The following is a 23074-nucleotide window of genomic DNA, read 5'->3' as shown; positions in this document are numbered from 1 at the left end:
CTTTTGTAGTATGATTGGGCATCTCTTGGGTATATTCCCAAGAGTGATATTGCTGGATCCTGAGGTAGGTTGACTCCCAGTTTTCTGAGAAACTGCAACACTGAATACCAAAGTAGTTGTAATAGATCTGAGTAGAATTAGATAACTACAACTGTGTGCCTCCAGGAAACCTGCTCTAGTGCCCTACACTGTACCACTCTTTCCTAATTGTAATTGCTTTTTAACCTTGCTCAGTATCCTAGAGATTTCCCAATCATTTTACTGTAAAGCAAAAATTGATAACTAACTGTGTACCCCTCTCTGTCTCTGTCTGCCTGTCTGCCTGTCTGTCTCTCTCTCTCTCTCTCTTTCTCTCTCTCTCTCTCTCTCTCTCTCTCTCTGTGTGTGTGTGTGTGTGTGTATTGCTGTCCCATTTAAGGCATTCAATACTTCTCTTAACTTTTTTGAATAAGGTGGTTTTTAATATAGAAACCCTATATATAAATACAAGTAGTAAACTTAACAAATCAGTATATTATATAAATTAATTTTATAAAAACTTGAATCAATATATTGCTGACTATATTTGGACATGAGGGAAGCAGAGAAATTTCAGGGCATGACGGGAGGGTGTTATACAATCTGTTTTGAATCTATGCATCTTAGTGCTCTCAGAGGTCAGAAACTAATCCCCCAGGGACATGACTGCTTTAGATTGTCTGCTTCCTGATACCTTGATCTCTTCAAAATCTAGTCCCTATGTCATTGTGGGGGAAAGGAGAAAAGGAATACAGAAAAGGTGTCTTTTATATGTTGAAGTATATATGTGTTTTATATAATCTCATACTTAATAGGTTGTGTTATATTTTCCCCAAAGCAGGGTTTATTTACTTTTTTTGCTTCCTTCAACTTTATACTTGTCAGCATCAGATGTTAATCATTTATTAATATGCTTGACATGCAAATTACTGCCCTAAACTTATATCATCAGTCCCTTTGACTCTTTCCATATCCCTAGTTTTATACAAGTTTGGTGTAAACAGATTTATTATATCTCAGTTTCATTTCCTATTATAGTGCCCAACTTGGGCAGGACCTGAAATATGACATCTGTTCTCAACACTCTCAAAGGCATAAAAACTAAAATTTTAGACACATTCCAGGCAAAGGTTGTCCTCTGATTTGGTTCTTTCCCTCCCATTTCTTTCTTTTTTTTTTTCAGAAAAATATTTTAATAGTTACAAAACATTTGTACAGAATCAGTATAAAATAGTAATTGATTATTATAATTATGAGAATTGGCCTGCTGGCTCGAAGACCATCCCCGGGAGCCTGCCCTGATGACGTCTGTCATGCGTAGTTGATGAGATGACTAGGTCTTTTTTTAAAAACCTCTCTACTCATTCTTTGGAGGCTTGAAGTGAATTCGGCAGCATTCATTAAACACATTCCAGCTCCTGTCATTTACCACTTCTTCAACATTTAGTTCTGACTGCATCCATTTCAACTTTGTCTGTTCTTTTCTAAGCTGCTTTAATAACATTAAGTCATCCAGGTTCTTCTCTCTTTCTTCTCGGAGACTTTTTACTACTTCTGAGGTTTGGGCTATACATTTCTTTATAACTTTGTCCCTACTGACATGAGCTGCCATCAAAGACTCATAAAGCTGTTTACAGGTTTGGCTGGCATCAATCTTCCCTGCAAAGGAAGCTGTTGGCACTGTGGTGTTTAATTCATGTACTATTCTGTCATCAATTGTCCTCATCACCTTGAATAACTCCTGGAACTCCGGGAACTCTTCGCAGTTCACACCGCCACTGGGCGCCGCCATATTGGATGACCGTGAGGACCCCGCCTCTGGCCAATCACCGTGGAGCAGAGGTGTCCGCGGTGCTGCCTGATAGCAAGTAGTGAGATCCCAGAGCAGAGAGCGTGGGTCGCCTTCCTCTGAGCCTTTCCACTCTGTTCCTAGAGCATAGGGTGCTTGTTAATAAGGAATGAGACTCCAGAGAAAGCGTTGAAAATCAGGGGCGTTTGGGACAGTGAGGGTGGGCAAGCGGTGAGAATGACTAAGTCCTTTTTTAAAAATTGCTAAGTGGAAGCAGGCTTCCCTCAGGGACATTCCCAATTCCTGCACACCACAGGGTCCTGGACCCCGAGTCCCCCCACGTGTGTGATTCGCTTGCACCGTCCTAAAACTCTACTCAGTACTCCACAGTTGGCACATATCACCCTCTCTCCTCGGTCTTCAGGCCCGGGCCTTTCCCTCCCATTTCTGTCTTCATTTGACCCACAATTATTTTAAACTAACAGTTCACAGCATCAATATATCAAAACAAATCTTAATTTACTCTTCATTTTTAGCAAGAAATCCAATCAGGACATCTAGTCCAGAATATTTCCAGAAGCCATTATAATCTATATTCTAATTTTTAGTTGCTTAACATTTTCATATAGGAAGCTCCTTGGGATAGAATTAAGTTCACAGTTGACCCTGTAAGTGCTGATCTCTCATAAACAACATTGCAGCATAGTAAAGGAGCTGGCAGTAGAAAAAAAAAAAAAAACAGATCATTTGCCCAAGATTTAAGTCAAGTGATTTTCTAATATTTATAGGGATGAATGCTTAGAAAGTCTGAGAATGTAATTACAATAAAGAAAAAATTCTGTTTATCACCGCAAATTTTAGCTCCAGGCCAAAAGTTTCAGATTTTTACTAATTTATTCTCCTATCTGCATATGTTTCCATTATCTCTCCATGTTTTCATATTGATAAACTTGTTTTCTACTTTCAGTACAAGACTAGGCAATTCTGATCTTTAGATATCAACCACATAATTTCCTGTATCTTACTCTTGAATTATACCATATTTTTAAATTCAATATTTCATTCTATGTAGGAAGTTTCCGTAACAACACTATATAAGATATGCCTCTAATTGTCCAAATAATAACCCAGTTTATACTGTAAAATCATTATATATATATATATATTTCAGAAAAGAAATAAGGAACATTATTTCTCAGTTTTTTAATTAAAAATGTATTTACTTAGAAGCATTCAGAATGTAACAAAACAGCTGCATTTTTTTAAATTACAGAGTGATATTTAGTTAACAGAACAACCATTATTTTTGTATAAGCTGCATCAGAAATTAAAAAAAAAAAACTGCCATCCCCGTATATAACTAATTTGTGCTCTTCACCACCAAGAACCTGCTTTAAATTTTTGTGCCAAAATGGATGGAAATAGAAAACACTATCCTGAGTGAGGTGTCCCAGACCCAAAAAGATGAACATGGGATGTACTCGCTCATAATTGGTTTCTAGCCATAAATTAAGGCCACGGAGTCTACAATAGGTGAACCTAAAGAAGCTAAGTAAGAAGGTGAACCCAAGGAAAAACATATAGTTATCCTCTTGGCTAAGGGAAGTAGACCCAATTGCCGGGGAGAAAATTAGGATCTTGGGGGTGGGGTGGGATGGGGGTAAGGGGAGATGGGGAGAGAAAAGGTAGAAGGGAAGGAGGGGGGATTTGGGGAATCAGGAGAATTGGGATATAGGAAAGGTGGATAGGGGAGCACGGAACCACAATTCTTAGTTAAGGGAACCACTTTAGGGTGAGCAAGAGATTTGACCCTAGAGGGGCTCCCAAGTGCCCAACATGAGGTTCGCAGTTAGTTCCTTGGGTAGCTGAGGATTGGGAACCTGAAATGACCCTATCCGAGAGCAATACTGACGAATATCTTGCATATCATCATAGAACCTTCATCTGGTGATGGATGGAGACAGAGACAGAGACCCACACTGGAGCACTGGACTGAGCTCCCAAGGTCCCAATGAGGAGCAGAAGGAGGGAGAACATGAGCAAAGAAGTCGGGACCACGAGGCGTGCACCCACCCATTGAGACAGTGGAGCTGATCTACTGGGAGCTCACCAAGGCCAGCTGGACTGTGACCGAAAAAGCATGGGATAAAACCGGACTCTCTGAACATGGCGAACAATGAGGGCTGATGAGACGCCAAGGACAATGGCACGGGGTTTTGATCCTACTTAATGTGCTGGCTTTGTGGAAGCCTAGCCAGTTTGGATGTTCACCTTCCTAGATATGGACGGAGGGGGGAGGACCTAGGACTTACCACAGGGCAGGGAACCTAGACTGCTCTGTGGACTGGAGAGGGAGGGGGAGAGGAGTGGGGGGAGGGGGAGAAGGGTGGGAGGAGGGGGAGAAGGGTGGGAGGAGGGGGAGGGAAATGGGAGGCTGGGAGGAGGTGGAAACTTGTTTTTTGTTTATGTTTTTTTTTCTTCTTTTCTTAATAAAAAAAATTATTAAAAAAAAAATTTTGTGCCAATTTACAATGCCCACACTGTAGCAGGCAAGGTTAGTGGCTAATGAAACACCACCAGGACAGGGCTAAAGTCACATTCGGTAGTCTGTTAACTATACAAAAAAAGAAAAAGAGAAAAAAAAAGAAGAAAAAGACCCTCTTTAGTTTAAAGACAAATCTTGCACAGCCTTACATTTAAATATTTTCTGAGTGAGTTGTGTACAGGGTGGTTACATGCTTTATAGACAAAAATAAAAACTGCACTAGAACCAACTTATTCATCATCTTCTTCATTTTCATCTTCCTCTTCTTCATCCTCTTCCTCTTCCTTCTTTTTCCTGCTCTTTTCAGCTTTGATCCTCCCCCTTTTCACTGCATCAGATTTTCCTTTAGCTGTAAGCAGCAATATCCGTTCTGTGTTTTTCCTTCAGCTTGGCAGCCTTCTTTTCAAAGAGGTCCCCGTCATCTGCAGCTGTATTGTTCCACATCTCTCCCAGTTTCTTTACATCACCAATGGATAAGCCAGTGTGTTCTCCTTTGATTTGGTGGCAATAATCAGAACAAGAACACTGAAGGAAGCCTCTTGGATGCACTGGGATCATTGAACTTCTTTTTGATCTCCCCTTTAGAGCAGGGAATGTAGGTTTTCATGTCTCTTTCATAACGAGCCTTTTCAGCCTCGGCCATGTCTTCTGATCTCCCCTTTTCTTTTCTTTTTTTTTTCTAATCTATCACTAATGTTTTGAATTGAACTTGGAGAATAAACACTCTTTTATGATTCAAAAAATCAAGAACAGTTGGGGTAAGGCTAAGAAATTTGTCTGGCTAGAGGTCATTCTGTAGCACAATTAGTAAAATCCCAGAGACAGAAATTGGGGTTCAACCTGAAGCTTAAAAAAGCAAAGCAGCCAGTAACTGGTTCTTACCTCTACCTCAGTCTGAAATGGCGATCCTGCCTTCAGAAATCTCAGAATAATACTGTAAGTGAGAGTCGTCTCTTCCCATTTTATATTCCCCTCTAGTGTTGGGATTAAAGGTGTGCACCACTAATCACCCAGTTTCTATGGCAAACTAGTGTGACTACTGGGATTAAAGGTGTGTGTCACCATTGTCTGGTCTGTAAGGCTGATCAGAGCAGCTGTTTTACTCTCTGAACTTGATGCAAACTTTATTTATTAAAATACAAATAAAATATCACTGCATCATTCCTTAAAGAAAAATATTTTTATATCTTCTAACCTTTGTCCTAAGATTTGTTTTCCTGGCCAAAGCTGGACTCATTGTTTTCGTCACTCCTAGACTGCCTAAGCCCCTTTTAGAGTAGGTAAAGTTTCACTGGAGATATGATATTAATTCAATGCCAAAACTTGGATTCCTCAGGACATCAATTTAAATAATCGGTTTGGAGAAACTTGCTTAGTTCCACTGGTTAGAAGTGGCAGAGTGTAACGGCGTAAACGAATGCAGACAGATTTTAAAAATATATATACAGCTTTAATGGCGAAATAGACTTACAGAACCACCGTTCCTGCAGAGACCAGGAAAGCAGAAGAGATGGCAGGGAGCACACTCGCCAAATTTATAGGCAAACATTAGCCCGAGGCGAATACACCCCCCAAGGGGCGGGACTTATCCCTACAGCACAGGTAGAATTTGACCTCTGGGAAATGTCCTCTGGAACCTAGCTTCTACTTCAATCTTGGGCTGCCTCTCGTGTCATTAGTCCTTGGGCTTCCCACAGGTCAGGGAACCCTGATTGCTCTTCGAGCAGATGAGGGAGGGGGACTTGATCGGGGGAGGGGGAGGGAAATGGGAAGCGGTTGCGGGGACAAGGCAGAAATTCTTAATAAATAAATAAATTTAAATAAAAAAAAAGAATACAACTGCACACAGTCAACTGAATGACACTAGCATCCTCACCAACACCAAAAAAAAAAAAAATGCAGATTTTGAGCCGAGTGGTAGTGGCATGCACCTTTAACCCCAGCATTTGAGAGACGGAGGCAGTAGATATCTTTGAATTTGAAGACAGCCTTGTCCACGGTGTGAATTCCAACATAGTTAGGACTACACAGAGAAACCCTGTCTCCAAAAATAAATAAATAAATAAATAAATAAAGCGGCTTTCGTTTGATAGTCTATCCCTATTTGAGAGAGGCATTATCTCTCTGCATAGCACAACTCCATATAAATATTTTAGATGTGTAAATGTATATATTTTAAGGCTATTGTGAATAGAGCATCAGCAAACACAGATGAGCAGGTATCTCTATAGCAGAATATAGAGTCTTTGGAGGTATGTCAGGAGTGATATTCTGAGTCATACGCTAGATCTCTTTCTGATTTTTGAGGAAATTCCATACTGATTTCCATGGTGGTTGCACCAGTTTACAGTCCCACTAGAAATGAATAAGGACTCCCCTTTCCCCACACCAACATCAGCATTTGTTGTTATTTGTTTTCTTGATATGGGCCTGCTGTGGAAACTCCTTCAGCCAATAGCCTTTAAGATACTGGTCCACTGTTGTTGTGGTCTCGTGTACTATAAATGCGGTACATTAGACCACAGATGTAAAAGTGTATATGGGCCCCTTGGCTGCTGGATTTGGTTCCAGTTCCCAGAACACACAGAGGTGTAGGGATAAGTCCCGCCCCTTAGGGGGCGTGTTCGCCTTGGGCTAATGTTGGCCTATAAATTTGGCAAGCCTGCTCCCAGCCATCCCTTTCTACTTTCCTGGTCTACACAGGAACGGTGGTTCTGTAAGTCTATTTCGCCTTTAAAGCTATATATATTTTTACAATCTGTCTGCATTTGTTTACGCCTTTACATTTTGGCACCCAACGTGGGCTATTTTGCCCCCGACTCAGGGGGGTAGCCCGCTAGCTAACACAGCACCCTCCTGGGTGCTGTTTTTTAGTTCGTGACTCCGGCCCCAGTGCTGAGTCCGAGACATACTCGGCCACACAGGCCAATTCTGCCTGCCTTGGCTAAGTTTGCAGCAGAACCCCACTGCCTGAATTAGCAGAAGCTCAAGTACCTGCGATTTTGCAACAAAAGCTGCCACAGCTTCAGATTTGGTCTGATACAAAGTGACTTGGCCGGACAGTGGTGGCGCAAGCCTTTGATACCAGCACTTGGGAGGCAAAGGCAGGCGGATCTCTGTGAGTTTGAGGCTGGCCAGGCAGTGGTAGCACACACCTTTAATCCCAGCAATTGGGAAGCAGAGGCAGGTGGATTTCTGTGAGTTTGAGGCCGGTCAGGCAGTGGTAGCACATGCCTTTAATCCCAGCACTTGGGAGGCAGAGACAGGTGGATCTCTGTGAGTTAGAGGCCAGACTGGTCTACAAGAGCTAGTTCCAGGACAGGCTCCAAAAACACAGAGACCATCACTGGCAGGAACCGATCATTGCAGGTAAAAAAATTTTTCTTATATAAATAAAATGTCTGAACACGTTAGTATTCAAGAATTTAACAGTTTTTTAATTGTACCATGTGGGAGATTTCACAAGAGGTATCTATCACCCCACATCTATGAATCCTTCTGGGATTCGTGGTTTTCATTGCCACTAAATGGTTTGATAATAGAAATATGATAAAGTCTTTATGAGACGAATCCAGGATTCTTAAGGCAGAGATTGAACGCTTAAAAACAATTGAGAATCAGTTTGAAGTTCTCCAGGCTGATGTTAAGGAGAAATTCATTACTATGGAAGAGGGAACAGCTGATCTGGATCATAAGCTTCAGTCCGTTTCTGTAGGAACTGAAACATTAGTGGCTGATATTAAGGAGAAATTCATTACTATGGAAGAGGGAACAGCTGATCTGGACCATAAGATTCAGACCCTTTCTGTAGGAAATGAAACATTAACTGAGAGAATCAAAACTGCTGAATGTGACAATCGGATTTTGTCTAAAGCTTATGACAGATTGACGGAAAGATTGTCAATACAAGAAGGCACAGTTTATGCCATAAAAATTATGTCCAAAGATGAGAAGTTATCTCTAACGGACAAACTTCATACTTTAGAATCCTCAATGAAGGCTTTGGAACATAATTCTGGACAGGAGATTCAGACATTGCAGAAGGCAATGGTGAATAGAATTGAAAAGATTGAGGAATTTCTAAATTCTGATGAGGAAGAGCAAAGGGTAGAAAGGCAAATTTTAACTACATCTGTGGGTAAATCTCTCCGGGACAATTTCCACAAAGCTCTACCTACAGCTCTACCTGCCTTTCCAGTAATAACAACAGAGAAGGTGATTGGTTCCAGAAACCCTAGGGTCATCAAGGAGGATACATGGGAGCCTGTCCGTATGAATGACCTCAAGGAAATTAAACAGGCTGTCATGACTTTTGGGATGCAAGCCTCTTTTGTTAAAGAGATGCTAAGATCTTGGGCCACGACAAGCAGAGCAACCACCTCAGACTGGCTCCAGCTGAGCTCCGTGGTACTTGAGAGTGGACCACAATTGAAATGGAAATGCTTATTCAGGCAAGAGGCTAGACTCTTAGAACAGCAGGAAAAAGCAAAGGGAATTGACATTTCCCTAGATCAAATTCTAGGTGAAGGGCTCTTTTCCGACCCTCAGGAACAAGCTAATTTGGATGAAAACACACTCTCCATGTGTACTACAGCAGCCTTAAGGGCTTGGGACAGGGTACAAGACCCAGGACAGAGAATGGAATCATTTGTCAGAGTTAAACAGGGTCAGAGAGAACCCTTTAGTGACTTTTTACAAAGATTAACTAAGGCTGTACAAATAGGGATATCTGACCCAGAAGCAAGACATATAATGATTGAGTCTTTGGCTTATGAAAATGCAAATGTGGAATGCAAAAGGATTTTGGGGCCTTTAAAGCTCAGATCAGCGCCCTTGGAAGAATGGGTCTTGCATACACTCAATGTTGATACATTTGATTATGGCACTGAAGCATGGGTAGAAGAAGCAATTTCCAATGGTAAAAGGAGACACCAGAATACCAAATGTTTTAATTGTGGCAAAATGGGCCATATGAAAAGGAACTGTAGACAACGGATATTCAGAAATAATAATATTAATAATAATAATATTATTATTAATAATAATGCATTTTTCAGAAATAATAATAATAATGCATCTTCTAGAAATAACAGAAATAGGAGGACTCAGCCTTCAGGTTTATGTAGAAGATGTGGAAAAGGCAGACATTGGACAAATGAATGCAGGTCTTCAAGAGATAGACAAGGCAACTGGATACAGTTGGGATACATGAGAGGGGGGGCCTCACAGGCCCCCATGGCAAACATGGTTCAGTCATTTCCAGTTTCTGCAGAGAACGTGCCTCATCAGGACAATTAGGAAGCCCCATGCCTACTGTTACAAGCAATAATGATCAGAAAGATAAGTTACGTGTGTTTTGGCAAACTTCTATAAATGATCAAAGACCTAAACTGAGAGTGTGTGTAAATGGCATTTTTATTACTGGCCTGCTGGACACAGGTGCTGATGTAAGTATCATTACCCCAGAATCTTGGCATCTGTATTGGCCTCTTCAGAATGTAAATGTTCATCTCCTGGGAATTGGAATCCTATCTCGAGTAAGGCAGAGCACGAGCTGGGTTGAATGAATAGGGCCACAGGGACAAATAGGAAAATTAAAGCCATATGTAGCCAATATCACAATGAATTTATGGGGTCCTGACCTATTACAACAATGGAATACCAAGATTAACATTCCTGCTACTTCTAGAGCCTATATTTCTGAGAATAATATTAAAAGATATTACAAACAGAGAAAACCGGCCATTAGGGCTGTACAAGAACAAGCAATTGATGTCCCTTCAGAGATACCAACAGCCTTGCCTCTAAAATGGTTGACTGAGAAACCAATATGGACAAAGCAATGGCCTTTAGCTGAGGAAAAGTTACAGGCTTTAGAACAGCTGATACAAGAACAATTAGATGCTGGACATATAGAAGAATCTTCCAGCCCTTGGAATTCTCCTGTATTTGTGGTTAAGAAAAAATCAGGTAAATGGAGAATGGTGACAGATCTCAGGGCCATCAACAAGGTTATTCAACCTATGGGCCCTCTGCAATCTGGAATTCCTTTGCCCTCTTTATTACCAAAAGGATGGCCTCTCAAGGTTATTGATTTAAAGGATTGTTTTTTCACTATACCTTTGCAAAAAGAAGATAGAGAAAAATTTGCCTTCACAGTGCCTACTTATAACAATTCTCAACCTTCGAGGAGGTACCACTGGACCGTTCTCCCCCAGGGTATGTTAAATAGCCCCTCCCTGTGCCAATATTTTGTGAACCAACCATTGCAAATAATACGCAAGAAATTTCCCAAATCTATAGTATACCATTACATGGACGACATTTTTTGTTATCTGATTCAAACATGGATACCTTGAACAGACTGTTTGAAGAAATAAAGATACTTTTACCTAAATGGGGATTGCAAATCGCTCCTGAAAAGATTCAGAAGGGAGATTCTGTTAATTATTTAGGTTATAAAATAGGTTTGCAAAAAATTAAGACACAAAAAGCACAAATTAGGAGAGATCGCCTACGGACTCTTAATGACTTTCAAAGACTGTTAGGAGACATTTCCAGTCTACGACCAGCTATTGGAATAACACCTGATCTAATAATTCATTTGAACAAAACCTTGGATGGTGATAAAGATTTAAACAGTCCCAGAGAATTAACAGCTGAAGCAGAAAAGGAACTGACAATGATTGAGGAAAAATTACAACAGGCACATGTGGACAGGGTGAATCCAGAGCTCGATTGTATTCCGTCATACTACCATCAAAAATTTCTCCTATAGGAATTTTAATGCAGAGAGATGATATTATTTTGGAATGGATCGTTTTACCACATAAACCAAGTAAGAAACTGAAAACTTATGTGGAAAAAGTCTCTGAGTTAATTATAAAAGGCAAGCTGAGACTTCGTCAACTAGCAGGCATAGACCCAGCAGAAATAATAGTGCCTTTCACTGCTGATGAACTAAAGAAATTATGGGAAGATAATGAACCATGGCAAAGAGCTTGTGCTAATTTTTTTTGGGAGACATTAATAACAACTATCCAAAAAGCAAGAGGCTTAACTTCATAAAGAGAACTTCTTGGATTCTTCCTCAAATCGTCCGTGATGCTCCAATAACTGGAGCCCGTACATTCTATACTGATGCCAATAAATCAGGGAAGGCAGGTTACAAATCAGAAGACTTGGATAAGGTGGAACAAAGTCCATATACTTCTGTCCAGAAGGCGGAATTATATGCCATTCTTATGGTGCTAAGGGATTTTAAAGAACATATTAATATAGTCACTGATTCACAATATGCAGAAAGAGTTATTTTACATATTGAAACTGCTGAATTTTACCTGATGATACAGAACTAACCTCATTGTTTCTCCAGGTTCAAGATTTGATCAGGAACAGGCTTTGCCCTATGTACATTACACACGTCCGATCCCATACGGGTCTGCCAGGTCCTCTAGCACAAGGTAATGCAGAAATTGATCAATTATTGATTGGCAGTGTGCTACAAGCCTCTGAATTTTATAAAAAACATCATGTTAATAGCAAAGGTTTGAAGAAAGAATTTTCAATTACATGGCAACAAGCTAAGGAGATTGTAAAGAAATGCCCTACTTGCTCTTTCTATAACCAAACGCCACTGCCTGCAGGGGCTAATCCAAAGGGCACCCAAAGGAATGAAATCTGGCAGATGGATGTGTTCCACTTTGCAGAATTTGGCAAATTAAAATATGTTCATCACACCATTGACACTTATTCAGGCTTTCAGTGGGCAACTGCTTTAAGTTCAGAAAAAGCTGATTCAATAATCACTCATTTATTAGAAGTCATGGCTATCATGGGTATTCGTACACAAATAAAGAAGGATAATGGTCCAGCTTATGTCTCTAGGAAAATGGAACGGTTTTTTGATTATTATAATATCAAGCATGTTACAGGTATACCATACAATCCTACAGGTCAAGCAGTCATAGAAAGATCAAATCGAACTATAAAGGATATGTTGAACAAACAGAAAAAGACCGAAAATACCCCCAGAAATAGGTTACATAATGCTTTGTTAACCTTGAATTTTCTCAACGCTAATGAGAAGAGAACAACGGCTGCAGATAGACATTGGATAATGGAAAAGTCTACTGAAGTAAATCAACCAGTTTATTTCAAGGATGTGCTGACCTCACAATGGAAGCCAGGAGATGTGCTACGTTGGGGAAGGGGTTTTGCTCTTATTTACACAGGTGAGGAAAAATTGTGGATGCCATCAAAATTAATAAAGGTTCGGTTTGAAGAAGAGAAGCCACTTGGAAAAGATAAATAACAATTCTTTCATAAGGATGGCGAACATACTGATGGTAAGAAATACAGATAGGTTGGAGGCAGGGCTCTTTTCTTATCTGCACAGGAAAATACTCATCTTCAAAGAAATTGAGGGACTCTGAATATTTAATTACTAAAGGATGGACACATTTTGTAAGTATTAATTTTTATATATTTTTGTCTTATTAAACATTTCTTTATAAATATATAGCTGGTTTTGAAGTTGGACTCTGGCTCAGTCCCTCTCCAATTCCAAGCCTGTTAGTAAGAGAAAAACCCAGAGTTTCTGGAGTTTCTGTCTCATGTCAAGAGCCATGATGTGGGACAGAAAGAAATATGAGTTTAGAAAACATCTTTGCTTTTCTTCATATCTATCATACTTTTCATTGAATATATCTATCATGCCTTTCATTGAATATATATATGTCTATATGATTAATATTTAAGTTTTTCACAATGAACAATGAGTTTTTCCTGAAGTGACATTTGAAGTTTCCAGGAAGAAGATGGGGCCCCATAACAACAACTCCACCTGGTTGATATGACGTCATGATACTGATAGCGCTACTACAAGACCTGCTTTGGGTACCAGCTGCACCAGACAGTTCCAACTTGGTTAGCTGAAATGGTGCACATCTTATACAACATTTTGGCCAGACCTGCACAAAATACTCAGAGACTATTTGCAATTTTAAAAGACGTTGATTTTGAAATTTAACCATCATTTTACTTTCACAGGATCCCCCAGAAAGAACGTCGCCCCCATGACAGCTGGAAGTAATTCTAGAAGACGAAGTCCCCTCTCCCAGTAAAGTTTGCCCTTGGGTTTAGGGACATCATTTAGGGGTTGATTATAATTAGTATACGATTGAGGGTTGGGGGAGGAATTTTATAAGCTCAGGGATCATTTTTAAAAAAAAAAAGAGGGATGATGGGATAATAGATTTATAATTGTGAGTTACTGTTTTTAGACAAATATATTGGTATAGATTCTTGTATATTGATACAAAGTTAAATTATATTGACTATTGTATGCATGCATGTTTCTACCTCTGTTTAAAACATTTTATGTATTGACATATATTGTATTGATATATATATATAGTATATATTTACCATATTGCAGTGTACATTTCTACCTCTGATTAAGATACTTATATAATGTTTGTGTATTGATATATATTTACCTACTGCAATGTATATTTGTACATTGTTTATATTTGGAGGTCATGTCCTCATTTGTTTCACAGTTGTTTATTGTCATAGTTTTTAAGTTAGATAGACATTGAGAATTATATAGACTAATAGTCATCTACGTTTGTCATTTGATATTAGACTAATCAGGTTCTTTAGATATATAGAGATTATACTCAGTATAGATAGATAATCTTCAACTTCTTCAAAGAGCTGTAGAAAATGGCCTTTAATCTAACTCAGAATTTTGCGGTAGTGTGACACAATTGCTCCTGGCAACACCACTCTATTCCCGAGAGAATGTTGAGCACCAAAGACACTCCACCTGGAGCCTTTCTTTTTGGCAGAACTGGCCTTTGGGCAAAGAAATGCCCATACCTCAACCACTGACAGAGATACAGAGCGTGCATCAATGGATAAAACAGGGCTGTCATATCCTGCCAAGACAGGGTAAGGTAGTTTTGCAAAGTTGCTTGCCTTTGAAAATGGTATGTCAGTAATGTTAGGCCTTAGTCAAAGTTGGTTGCTTCAACGCTGGTAATGTGACTTTGGGTGATTGCCTAGGTAGCTAGTTGTCCCTGTGATTTGTTGCATGTTTTGGAAGTTGTTTTACTGAACTTCCTAATTTCCCAGGTAACATTATTTCCCTTCTCAGATCTTCGATGGGGTTGAAGACTATATAAATGTAGTTACTTTTCTCTCATGACTTGGCCAAGTTATTTATTATACAAGACCTAAGCTAGTTAGAATAGGATATTTGTACTTATTGTATATAATTTCATAGTAGGTTTAGAACTCTCTTATTTAAACAAAAGTGGGAGGTGTTACGGGAGGTCCTCCCACTCCTCCAGCTTATAGCCACTGAGATACCAGCCCATTGGGGCATGGTCTCTCTCCCTTTAAAAAAGCATCCACTTTCCTCTTCTCTCTCTCTTCACTTCCTGCTCCATTTCCGCCCGCAACTAGACTCCATTCCTGGTTGTGCAGAAGGCTGATGGTGATCTGTAAGTTTTTTCCCCTTTAAATAAATACCACCCTATTAATCATAATTCCAAACTGGTGTGGCATTGTTTATGACTTACGCCTACAGTCAATAACTAAGCAAAGGAGGGATACATGGGGCTGGAGTGCAGAGAAAATAAGTAGGAGTAGGGATCTAGGCTGGAGAGGCGATAGGAGCAAAAGATGAGGGAGAAAAATATGGGGCTGCCCAGAAACAGCCACCCAGGCAGTCACCAGTCAGCCAGATAAGGAGGAAGCAGGAAAATAGGACATATGGAAGGAAAGAAAGGTAAAAAGCCCCAAGGCAAATGTAGACGAAGGGAAACAGGGTAAAATAGCTTATAAGAGCTACTGAGACAAGCCTAAATGAAGGCTGAGCATTCATAATTAATAATAATCTTTGTGTCATGATTTGGAGGCTGGCAGTCTAAGAAAGCCTGTTATACACAGGGGTTATTCTATCACAAGAAACTGCCAGCACCTAGAAGACAGTTCTGAAACACATCTTTCTCTAGTGTCTTCCAAGAGCGCCTGTGTTGATGGAGGCAGCTTGTTTGTTCCCAGCCACCCAGACTCCTGAAATAATCACTCAGAAACTGTATTATTTGCAATACTGTTTGGCCAATAGCTTAAGTGTCTTTTTAGGTAGCTCATATCTTAAATTAACCCATTTCTATTCACCTGTGTATTACCACGTGACTGTGGCTTACCAGCAAGGTTCTGCCTGGCATCTTTCTCTGGCAAGGATAGATGTATTCTGACTCTGCCTTCTTTCTCTCAGCATTCAGTTTAGTTTACCTGCAGTCCCACTCTGCCAAACCATTGGCCAAAAGCAGCTTCTTTATTTATTAACCAATAAAAGCAACACACATACAGAAGGACTTCCCACACCACATCTGTTCTTGACACTACCTAGAACTTAGACTTATATCCTCTAGGAGTTTGCTACAACAAATTCTACAAAGTCATGCAGATTTCAGTGGTCTTTGTGGTATTCTTAGCAAACTAATATTGATGCTTCTTTAGATTTACTTTTCCTCTTTAGTAGTTACATTATATCAAAATTCAAGGTCTAGTCATATATGTCTTGGTTTGTAATCTTAGTTATATTGCTTATTTATATTATCTTATATGCAAAGTTATTACATTTGAGGAGCTGTATCTTATTTTTTCTGTATCAGTATAGTGGGAATTATCAAAATAGCACTAAAATATTTCTACCTTTAGTGGACATAAATTTTAAATTTGTAGTCAAATAACCTTACCCTTCTTTTACACGAAATAAAGGCAAGCTCTTACCTCAGCCCTTCAAGACTATTGTTTAAGAAACCTCTTCATTTCTAGTGATTTCTTTAAAAATGCACTAAATACAGATTTAGAAATGAGACATAAGAATTCTGAGGTCTTTCTGAGGAAAGTTTTTTTTATTTTCAAAAAGGAAACATGAAAGTCTCTTCTACTTCCTGCCCTCTTTCAGCTTCTGCCATTTGGACCACATGACAGCTAGACTTTCAGAAAAATCAATCACTCTGAGGTAAGGGCAGAAATGAGCAGCTGGGGTCCTGTTGAAGCTGAGGATCAACATGTTTCTGGAATCCTTCTGTGTAATGACAGATTTTCTTATTGAATGAAAAAGGGAAATAAAAAGGAAAGAAGGGCATGACTGCTCCTGGGTATGGTGGAGAAGAAAGTGTACTATAGATAAAAGGGAGAGTATAAGTAGGAGGAGCGACAGGGACGTCTGGGAGAGTACAGACTGGACATGACCAGACTGAGTTGGGCCATGGGGAGAGGAGAGAGGGAAACCAGGTGTGGCAGCCAGGAGACAAGGGCAAGCAACCAAAATGTCTGGATTACACAGGGAAGAGCCTCTGGGGGGAGGGCAGTCCAACCTCTGGGCTGCAAAGTTCAGGGTAGGGGTCTGGGTATGCTAGCCTACTCTGTATCAGGGAGAGACTAAGGGATGCTGAGAGAACCTGGCACCCAGGTGTGCTTTGATATGTTAAATGGGCACCTCATCTGTTTGTCCCTGGTTTGAAACTTAGCACTTATCTTTTAAACTATTTTGGTTCAGGGATTTTGGATTTTGTTGTCCAAAGCAGTTGAACTACTAGGTAGTTATTTCTTCCTGATAAAGATGAATCTTCTTGCTGATATCAGAGCTTTACATGAGTTATTTGGATTATCCTGCTTTTATAAATTTTTAAAAAATTTATATGACTTTAATCATCACCTGTCAATAGTCATTCTTTTTTTTGTTAGGAAGCAGTATATTTCATGTATTTCAATATTGTAAAACAAATGACACTTTCAAATCTGTGTAAATTTGATAGGCAATATAAATTATTTATAAATAATTATAAATATTATAAATAAATTATTAGTTATGGATATACACTCTTAAGAATGACAGTCACTGACACTAACTCCCTAGTATATGTTGGCAAGATCTAGCAATTTCCAGTGTACTGGTTTAGAACATAGACTGTTCCAATTTCATAATCTACCTATTCTCATCTCATGATCTCTCACATACTTAATATGAGGTGTAGATTTACTGATCTATAGTAAATCAGGCACTCTATTTTAATTTAAAAAATTAGCAAATCTATCAAAATCTAGGTGGTTGATCTTCTTTACTTTAAATTTGAATAGTTTATTTAAATGGAAAAATTCTAATTTCAGCTGAAAAATTAAAATGTCATGGGTTTTAGTTTCACATGGCTTGCATGTGAAGGTGTGAGGGAAACTTCTTGATATTGGTTTTCTTCTTCTACTATGTAGGTTCCAGAACTTGGTGGCAAGGACCTTTCTTTACCTGCTAAACCATCTTGCAGACCCATAACTTTAAAACAGTGTATCTATGGCAGTGGTTCTCAACTTTCCTAATGTTGTGAACGTTTAATACAGTGCCTTAGGTTGTAGTGACCCCCAACCACAAAGATTATTTTTATTGCTACTTCATTGTTGGAGGGAGGCTGCTTGTTGGTTTCCCACTGTTTAGCCCTGAAATAATGACACAGAAACTGTATTACTGAAATCACTGCTTGGCCCATTAGCTCTAGCTTTTTATTTTCTAACTCTTACATATTAATTTAACCCATTTCTAGTAATCTATGTATCGCCACGTGGCTGTGGCTTACTGAGTAAAGTTCTGGCATTTGTCTTTGGTAGGTATACCTGGCTTCTCTCTCACTCTGCCTCCTTTCTTCTCACATTCAGTTTAGTTTTCCCTGCCTACCTCTATTCTCTGAGCAGGCCCAAGACAGTTTCTTTATTAACCAATGGTATTCAGAGCATACAGAGGGGAATCCCACATGACTTCATGACTGTAATTTTGCTACTGTTATGAATTTGCTACTGTTAAGAATTTGGAGATTGCCAAAGTAGTCATGACCAAGGGTTTAAGTTAGCATTATGGAGTATATGTGATAATTTCATACATGTATATAGTGTATAATGATCAAACAGAGTGCTATTTCATCTCCTTAAATTTAAAACCTGTATAAAAACTATACATATTTCAGATATAGTATAATATTTCAATATATGTATATATGTACAGACCAAATTAGGGTCATTAATGTTCACATCTTATTACTTTGTGTTTGGAGCCTTTATGTGCTCCTCCTTATTCATGACTACTGTAAGAAGTTATTGTGAGTTAGAGTCAAGCTGCTCTGCTGTAGAATTTATTGCTTCTATACTAGAGTCCCAATCTCTCTGTTTCTACTTTTTAAACTCCTGGGCTCTAATAATCACTACTATTCTTCTGGTTGACAATGTTTTAGCATACACATATGTAAGAATATATGCCGGGTGCTGGTTGCACACAGCTTTAAGCACAGCATTTGGGAGGTAGAGGCAGGCAGAACTCTGAATTTGGGGCCAGCCTGGTCTATGGAGTGAGTTTCTGAATAGCCAGAGCTACTCAGAGAAACCCTGTCTTGAAAAACCAAAATCAATAATGATAATAAAATTAATAATAAAATAAAGAAAAAATACACAGCTTTTGTCATTCTATTTCTAACTTAAATTAGCATAATATTTTATCCATCTTGTAGTCGAAATTTTCTTTGGGCTGCCAACTCCCAAATAAAGACATGAAGACTTATTATTAATTATGAATGATTGGCATTAACTTAGGCCACTCGCTCTTTTAATTTATTTTGACCTGTTTCTATTCACCTACATTTTGCCTTGGGGATTTTTACCTTTCTTTTATTCTGTACGTCCTATTTTCCTGCTCCTTCCCTATCTGTCTGTCTGGTCCCTGAAGTTTCCTTAGCATCTCTTTTCTGTCTTCCCCGAGCATAAATTTCTCCTTTTACTTACTCTTCCTGTGCAGAAGTCCTGCCTATACCACTTCCCTCGCTATTGGCCATTCAGTTTTTTATTATATCAATTAGGTGCCTTAGGCAGGCAAAGTAAAAACAGTAATACATCTTTACATAATTAAACAAATGTAACACAACTTTACATAGTGAAATATTCTACATCATTTTGCTATAGATAGTAGGACATTTCTTTTTATTTCTGAGTTACATTCATTGTGTGTGTGTGTGTGTGTGTATACATGCATCCAACTATTGTTGGGTATCTAGTTTGATTTCTTAGCAAAAAAGCATGGCTGTTAAGATACCTCTTTGAAAAGCAGGTATTTTCCTTTGGATATACACCTAGAAACAATACAGCCAGATTCTAGCAGAGTATCCTGGGAATGTTCTCTACTATTTTCCATAACAGCTGTAAAATTTATGCTCTCATTTTTGTTTCTTTATAAACAAATGATAGTTATGCAGGGTACTAATATTTTTCATTTCAAGTTATTAATATTTTTATGTGTTATAATTTAAATGTTAAATACTATGCAGCAATGATTCTGAAAATGATAAGATGAATGAATTAGATAATGTCACCCTGCCTCCTCTGATAATAAATAGTAACTTTGTAATAACCTCAACTGTTAGAACATTAAAATAAAGAGGAGAATCTGTGTGGAAGAAAGATGGCATTAAAGAGAGAAATATAATAGATTGTAAGAGCAAAAACTCTGCAATCATTTTCTCTGAAAAAACAGTATTTGACAGAGAGGGAAAAATACTATAAGGCTAGGCAGGATTCTGAAATATGTTGGTTTTATTTACTATTTGCCTTCAAAACAAAGTCCTGAGGCTGAATGGTCCTCCGGTACCTTTGCTTGTATTCCTGAATAGTAGAGATTGTTACTCTTTTTTAAAGCTAAGGTGGGGGGAAGGCCCACAAGGGACAGCAGTGGATCACCCAAGGTCTTCACAGGGCCATTACAGGTGGGAGGCTGTGGCAGGTGAGATATAGAATTTATTTAGTGGGTTATAGAGGGGAAAGGGGAAGAAGGGAGAGGAAAAGGAGGAAGATGAGAGACTGGAGGGGGTGTGGGGGGATGGAGAGGCAGCTGCCACCTCTTCAGAACAGGGAAGTAGGGAGAGTTCAGATCCACTTGGGAAGGGGAGAGTTGGGAGCGGGCGGGGCTTGTCTCTTAGCGGGACAAGGTATCCAGGTGACAGGCCAGCAGATCATAACAGAGATGATGTGCAAGAGGTTGGTAAAGAAATAGCCTTCTTGTCAAAGATGTCTCTTGGTTCCCTCGAATTTATGAATGCAAATTGTGAAACACTTTACCACAAAGTCTTCAGAGCTGGAAAAAATTAAAGCAAAACCCAAGATAATGTGATTCACACTTAAAAGCATGATAGATTGTAGCTTACAGGTGAGGTGAAGTGATTTAACAAGCTGTGGAGTTTTAAAAATCTCTGCTCCTGAGTGCTCTGGCAACAAAAATAACACCAAAGGAACATAAAATGACCTAATAAAGGAGGAGTTTCTTATTTAAGCAATACCAATGTGAACCAGGCCCATTTCAACAAAGTTCCTATGGTTCACTTTCTATTTTTGGTCTGAATTGCTCTGAGATGGCGACTGGCCGAAGGGCTCAGCCTATCTTTCACACGGAAGCAACGCTGAGAGATGATGTATTGACCACAAACAAACAAACCCATTGAAGACGTTCAATATAAAGACCTTCACTGGAAAGGTTTTTATACGGGCAATAAATTAGAACTCTAAACATTATAGTGTAGTTATTTAAAATATTTAGGAATTAGGACACCGAGCCCTAAAAAGCGAAGGCAAAGGATTGCCCCACAGACCTTGCATTCTTAAGAGAAAGGCTGGTAAACAATTAGCTTTTTGACAGCTATGAGTACTCTGAAGAAAACAGCAGGAGAAATCTTTATAGTCTGCTGTGCTTGTTGCTATTTTAGGTGTGGCCAGAGGATTCTCAGCAGGGGTGACATCTGAGCTAAGAAAATGACAGGAAGAAGCAAGCAAACAAAACACCAAGATGTGGCACAGTTTTGCAAGGAATGGCTAACAACGCTGAATGTAACCTGGCAACTTCTAGGAACCTCATGAAGGCCTCAGGGGCCAGCAAAGGACAGGTGTGTTGATGACGACCCAGAGTTAGGTAAGGAGTTTAGGGGTTACTCCAAGTACAGTTGGTATTCATAGGACGTTGTAAATCTGGAGAGGGGAGTAAGCGTTTTGACGTCTTAAAAATATTGCACTTCGGTTTTACTTCTTTGAACGTAATTCAAATTTCCTTACCGGTCGAACAACATCAATGCCTCCCCCCCTTTTTTTTTGCCCCGGATATTTGTGCAAGTTCAGGTTTGTTTGCACCAGACGCCAGGGTTGACAGCCAGGGAGGAGTGTGTGACAGTTGGCTAGCTTGTGAGGCCTAGGCCAAGCCAAGTCGCTGCAGGGGTCGAGGCAGTGCGCGGGGTGGGGAGAGGGGGAGAGGAGCTTTGCTGCTGGGTGGGAGGGTTAGAGGCCTAATCACCGGGTGTTGGCGCCCCTCAGTCGGAGAGGGAAGAGCAAACACGCCTGAGAGCCTTCTCGGGGCTCTCGGGCCGCACGGTGTCTAGGGGTCTCCTCAGCTAGTGGGGGCTGCCCCGATTTGGCACCGGAAACAATGGAGACTGTGGGCCCGAGGCAATGGCGCGCGAGTACTTGGGGAAGGGGAAATTTAGCTCCCTCCGGTCTAGCTCTGCGGGGCCAGGCCGCGGATCCTGATGGTTGTGAGCAAGGGTATCGCAGGTGTCGAGTTTAGCCCGGGCTAGCGGCGGGCCTCTGCCCACAACCTCTTCGCGCACAGTCCGTTCTCCTGTATCCCGCGCCGCGTTTTGTGATCTGCTCATCATGTCCGGGCCCGGCGCTGAGCAAAAAGCAGAGAACTGGCCAGGGACCGTCCTTCCCTGCGGTCGGGGGTTTTGTAGCAGCAGTAGCATCAGCAGCCAGGCGCTCTGCTTCTGGAAGGAAGTCCTGCCGACTAGCGCCGCAAGGCTCACGCCAGCGGCTAGGAAGAGCGCTGTCCCGGGGTCTAGCCTCCGGCAGAGACCGACGCTCCCCCGCCCTGCACAGCTTTCAGGTTGCGAATTTAGCGACAGCCCCTCTGCTATCCATCCCATCCGTCCTCACTAGCCGCGTTTCCGGGCTCAGGGCTGGGGTTGCTGCACCCGGAACACAGCCGTACGCCGTAGTTGCACCGGTCGTCGGAACCGGGGTGCAGCTAGGCAGCACCGACGTCTCGGCGGCCTCAAGTATGCCGCTGTGGGCGGGGTCTCTTCAAGCCCCGCCCAAGCCCCCCTCCCCACCCCCTCTCGGCGGTGTGGGCCAGGGGTTGAGCTGAGCTCGGTGTCCGCGCCTCAGCGGGGCTTCGGCAGCAGTTGCGAAAACCCGGAACGAAGGTGTTGTTTCCGCGCGGGGGAGCGGCGCCGCCCCTCGCCGCACCTCCCCGGCAGCCCTCAGGCCACGCTGGGCATGCTCAGTCGGCAGGGCCGCTTCAGCTCTGTAGTAGGAAGCTTGGGGCGCTTGGCTTGTGAGGACCCGTGGTGGGGCGAAGATGGAGCCCTTTACCAATGGTAAGTGGCTCGTCCGAGACTCGGATTCCTGGGCCTTCAGGGTTCAGAGGGTCAGCTGTGGCTCGGGGGTCGGGCTGCCGGGTGTCCCTGCCCAGGGTTTCCCAGGAGGACTGGGGGCGGCAGACGGGCCAGGGGGGGCGGCTAGGGCGGGCGTGAAGGTCAGCCCGCTCCGGGGGGCCAGCACCGAGCTTCCAGGTGAGGCGGTGGCAAAGTTTGGGATGCTTGGGCGGAGGAAGGGGCGGCGGCAAAGTT

At 41.0% G+C, this 23074-nt stretch overlaps 2 protein-coding genes across 3 annotated transcripts in view; one reads left to right on the top strand and one right to left on the bottom strand.

Annotated features, from left to right (window-relative positions):
* Positions 1–1375: 1375 nt before the first annotated feature.
* LOC121466649 (protein MIX23-like) lies at positions 1376–1810 on the bottom strand. The gene has a single exon (XM_041680445.1). The coding sequence runs from the start codon at positions 1808–1810 to the stop codon at positions 1376–1378; it is 435 nt and encodes a 144-aa protein (XP_041536379.1).
* Positions 1811–21251: 19441 nt separating this feature from the next.
* The window catches only part of LOC121466643 (leucyl and cystinyl aminopeptidase), a 96563-nt gene continuing 94740 nt past the window's right edge, over positions 21252–23074 (top strand). Inside the window, exon 1 of one of the 2 annotated variants that reach the window (XM_041680430.1) lies at positions 21252–21366. Coding sequence is in view for 1 of the 2 variants with exons in the window: in XM_041680429.1 (XP_041536363.1) it covers positions 22804–22822 (19 nt within the window). In the remaining variant the exon portion in view is untranslated. Of the gene's footprint in view, positions 21367–22654; positions 22823–23074 lie in introns of those variants that run through there. The other variant, XM_041680429.1, reaches the window with a different exon arrangement.

The sequence above is a fragment of the Microtus oregoni genome, unplaced genomic scaffold (genome assembly GCF_018167655.1).
Source record: "Microtus oregoni isolate MIOR12 unplaced genomic scaffold, Mior012 000033F_ref0000390, whole genome shotgun sequence".
Lineage (NCBI taxonomy): Eukaryota > Metazoa > Chordata > Mammalia > Rodentia > Cricetidae > Microtus > Microtus oregoni.
This window is presented reverse-complemented; position numbering and strand designations above follow the sequence as displayed.